This window comes from Temnothorax curvispinosus, unplaced genomic scaffold (genome assembly GCF_003070985.1).
Source record: "Temnothorax curvispinosus isolate PA1 unplaced genomic scaffold, ASM307098v1 QBEX01007544.1, whole genome shotgun sequence".
NCBI classification, from domain to species: Eukaryota; Metazoa; Arthropoda; class Insecta; order Hymenoptera; family Formicidae; genus Temnothorax; species Temnothorax curvispinosus.
This window is the reverse complement of record NW_020217324.1, coordinates 560-4,125: the sequence shown is the minus strand read 5'-3', so window position 1 is coordinate 4,125 and position 3,566 is coordinate 560. Positions and strand designations below refer to the sequence as shown.

General features: G+C 42.8%; 1 protein-coding gene across 1 annotated transcript; it reads right to left on the bottom strand.

Annotated features, from left to right (window-relative positions):
* Positions 1-338: 338 nt before the first annotated feature.
* On the bottom strand, positions 339-844 carry LOC112457158. The gene is made up of 2 exons (XM_025020066.1): positions 714-844; positions 339-627 (listed from the first exon to the last, which is right to left on the bottom strand). Exons 1-2 carry the CDS (start codon positions 842-844, stop codon positions 339-341), a joined length of 420 nt encoding a protein of 139 aa, XP_024875834.1.
* Between the last annotated feature and the right edge of the window lie 2,722 nt (positions 845-3,566).

Sequence of the window (3,566 nt, the reverse complement as noted above, 5' to 3'; positions counted from 1 at the left end):
ATGTGCATCGTATCCCGATAAATTATGAAACACTATGGGAATGCAATGCGAATCTTTATAATTTAAGTTACAATTCGAATGCGCAGGACCTCTGTATCGACCGGTCAGGTGACAATGGTCGCGTACTCGCACGTCGTCTGGCTCGAACGGTTCTTCGCACACGTGACAGCGCGTTGCGCTGTTAAACTTTTCCCACTCGTCTCGCGTGAAATTTGCCATGGGTACATTAGTGGAATGTACATTAGTAAAATGGTCTTTACGTCGTGAGCTAAACGTCTTAGCTCCTCGGCGAACCACGCGACGCAATCCTTATCGTGACGAAACCGATACATAGATAACTATGTATCTATCGACTTGTCGTACGAGCAACGCACGTAGTACCCTATGCTAAACACGCGATGATGTTGATATGTGTACCTGGACGTTTCCGGATCCGCTTCCATCTTCTCCAGGGTACACTCCAGGTCGGCGTATACGACAAACGGAACTCGTTCTTTCCTGTTGTGATTTTTAAAGGCCAACCACTTGTCGTTATCGCTCGGTAACTTGATCGCGCAGTCATTCATCTCCTGACAGTCGACGGTGTGGGCAGCCAATTTCTCGTTGGAGCTGAAGTAGTGCAAACATCTGCAAAAAAAAAATTAACGCAAATATTATAAATTTTTTATACACAAAATATTCTATATATTATTAAAAGAACTATAGGTACTTACCGATCGCAAAAGTATTTCCGACCATAGTGTCGGTTGATTTGCGAGCTCACGAGGCGGGATAGGTTCTTGATCCACGCAAAATGTCCCACGTTGTCGTTATGCATGTACAGCAGATTTACATTTTTGTCCATCTTTCGGTCAGTAACCCGTATTGGCAAGATTGCAAGTTCCTTGTTTTTTTTCTCGATGCTGTACACGTTGATGGAGATGTTGTTGTGATTTTCAAATTTTTTAATTTGATCCAACGTCATTGGAAACTTAATGTCCGTAAGATCTAGCACCGACGTGTAATGTGGATACGACGATTCCCGTTCTGCATGTCTCTCGGCTGGATGTAGAGCAGCCGTCACTGACCATGCGAAACATGCATTGTCTATTGATCGCACGTTTATCACCGCCTTCTTCTTTTTAATTTCTCGCGGTATTTCCACAAAACACCCCGCGTGCAACGGATTGTATTTGTTCACATTTACCATTAAATTGAGTATACGCGACAACGCCCATCCGCTATCACGTTCCTGGAATTCCTCCAGCTTTGCTAAGGTAGGCTCGATGACGTGTTGCTTGTACCACTCGTGCAAATCGGACTCACGAAAGAGTTCATAGTTTCTCGTTGCGATACTTTTATTTGCGCGTTTGTCACCCGCAACAAATTCACCATTAAACACTGTGTTAATTTTTACATTGTCATGTCGTTGCATGACGTTCTGCACACGATCGAGTACAATTTCTCTCGCATTTATAAGAAATTGACGAGGGTCGATGTGTTTGGAATTTATCACCGCACCAGTCAATATACGGCTTTCAAAAGCCGGATCTATCTCGCGCCATCTGAGTCCTGTCGCACTCGCACTGTATCCCGCACCCACATGTACGAAACGTTGACGTACCGCGTCTTTCAAACCTTCGAGTCTTGCGATACAAGCGACCAATGACTGTTTGAGACCGATCGATGACTGATCGATTGATAATCGTGGCCGTTTAATTCGGCTTTGTTCTTCCAACGATGCGATAAACTCGTCGCATCGTTGCTCCCACGCGGCAAAGTCTTCCCTCGAATTTAACAGGGTGGATTGCTCCAACAACTCCTGCTCCATGTTATTGCACGATCCTCTTGCTAACGCCATTTGTTGCACTCACGACTTCCAGTTCTCGACTATTGAGCGTATCCCCTAGATTCGTCATTTTATATTCTACTAATGATGCATCGTTTGCTTATCATATCTAATTTTATCTCAGCAGCCGTACATCGGCGCTATTTGCAAAATTTGCAGTTTTGCACGTGTTCGATGAAATCATTGCGAGACACGTACGTTCATGAAAACGCGCCATTGACTTTTGGTGATTTGATCTGTATCAATGCAGCGGCCGTACATCGGCGCTATTTGCAGTTTTGCACGTGTTTGATGAAATCATCGCGAGACATGTCGCGACATGTTCTTCAAAACAATAACGCTCCATTGAATTATGCGAAATTGCAAATTTTGCAGTTTTGCACGTGTTCGATAAAATCATCGCAAGACACGTCGCGACATGTTCTTGAAAACAATAACGCTCCATTGACTTATGCGAAATTGCAAAATTTGCAGTTTTGCACGTGTTCGATGAAATCATCGCGAGACACGTATGCTCTTGAAAAGAAATCATATTTGATGCCCGATGAGGTGATCTCATCACGAATGTTCTTGACAAAGATATCACATTTAACGTATATGTGGATTGTGGTGGCGGTCACCATGCAGCAGCCGTACATTGGCGCTATTTTTGCAAGATTTGCAGTTTTGGGTATGTATAAATGGTCTATGAGGATTCTAGAGCGCAGTCGAGAGTTCGATACGGTTCGAGTACGTCGCAAACAGCCTTCAGATACGATGAACACTCACGGTGCGAACTACTACGTTCCGATTCAGGACGAAACGTGTGGGAAACAGCACAATGAGTAAGTACCGCTAATTTTCATATATACTTGTGCAAAAAAAACTTTTATAAACATATAATTGTATTTTTCAGTTTTGATAAACCCCGCTACACGCCACGTATTTTGGGAAGAAGATTTGCCTTGACATCAACAACGTATAAATTTTTGGATGTTGGAATCAACGCGGGACCTATGTCCTCTGTGGATATACTTATTGGCGATAACCGAGGCAATCGGATAATTCTGCTACATGCAACGTGGGTGACATTCATCGAAAAACGTGCAGATATACAGCGCATCGTGCAGTCATCGGCACCATCATCGCTAACGTTTCGAGATCTGGAGCTTGTTAAAATACGTGACGCAGATATTGTAAAATTGACGTCGTGCGGCACCAGCTTGTACATGAAACCGTCAACTGTACTCTTCCTGTTCGAACTAGAACATTGCGTCGAGAATGTGTATTTTCAACTATGTCAAAATGTTCACGGTGTAAGTGAAAAATTCAAACAGTTTGTAACAATTTTACGTCAAAATTGTATCACTGATAAATGTAACGCAGTTACAATCTTGCGTGACGTTTATGATAAAAATTCGATTATTGATTGCGAATTATTAGCCTACGCTTTGGATACTATTGTGTATAATGCGCTACATGATAAATAAATGCATATAATATGGTTAAAAAGTTTTTCCTTATCATTTACCGTTCATCCCATTTCCTGTCATAAAGCTGTCTTCGTTTATCGTTTACTTAAATGTAATATTAAAAATTAAATATTGCGAAGATCTGAATGATTAAATATCGTTGGCGAAGAAAAGATACGCGATCGCGAGCGAGAACGTGCGAGGGAAAGAGACCGCGCAAACGAGAAGACTCGCTCAAACGGGGAAGGGGGGGACGGGGGCGCGAGACACCGCGCGAACGAGAAGAC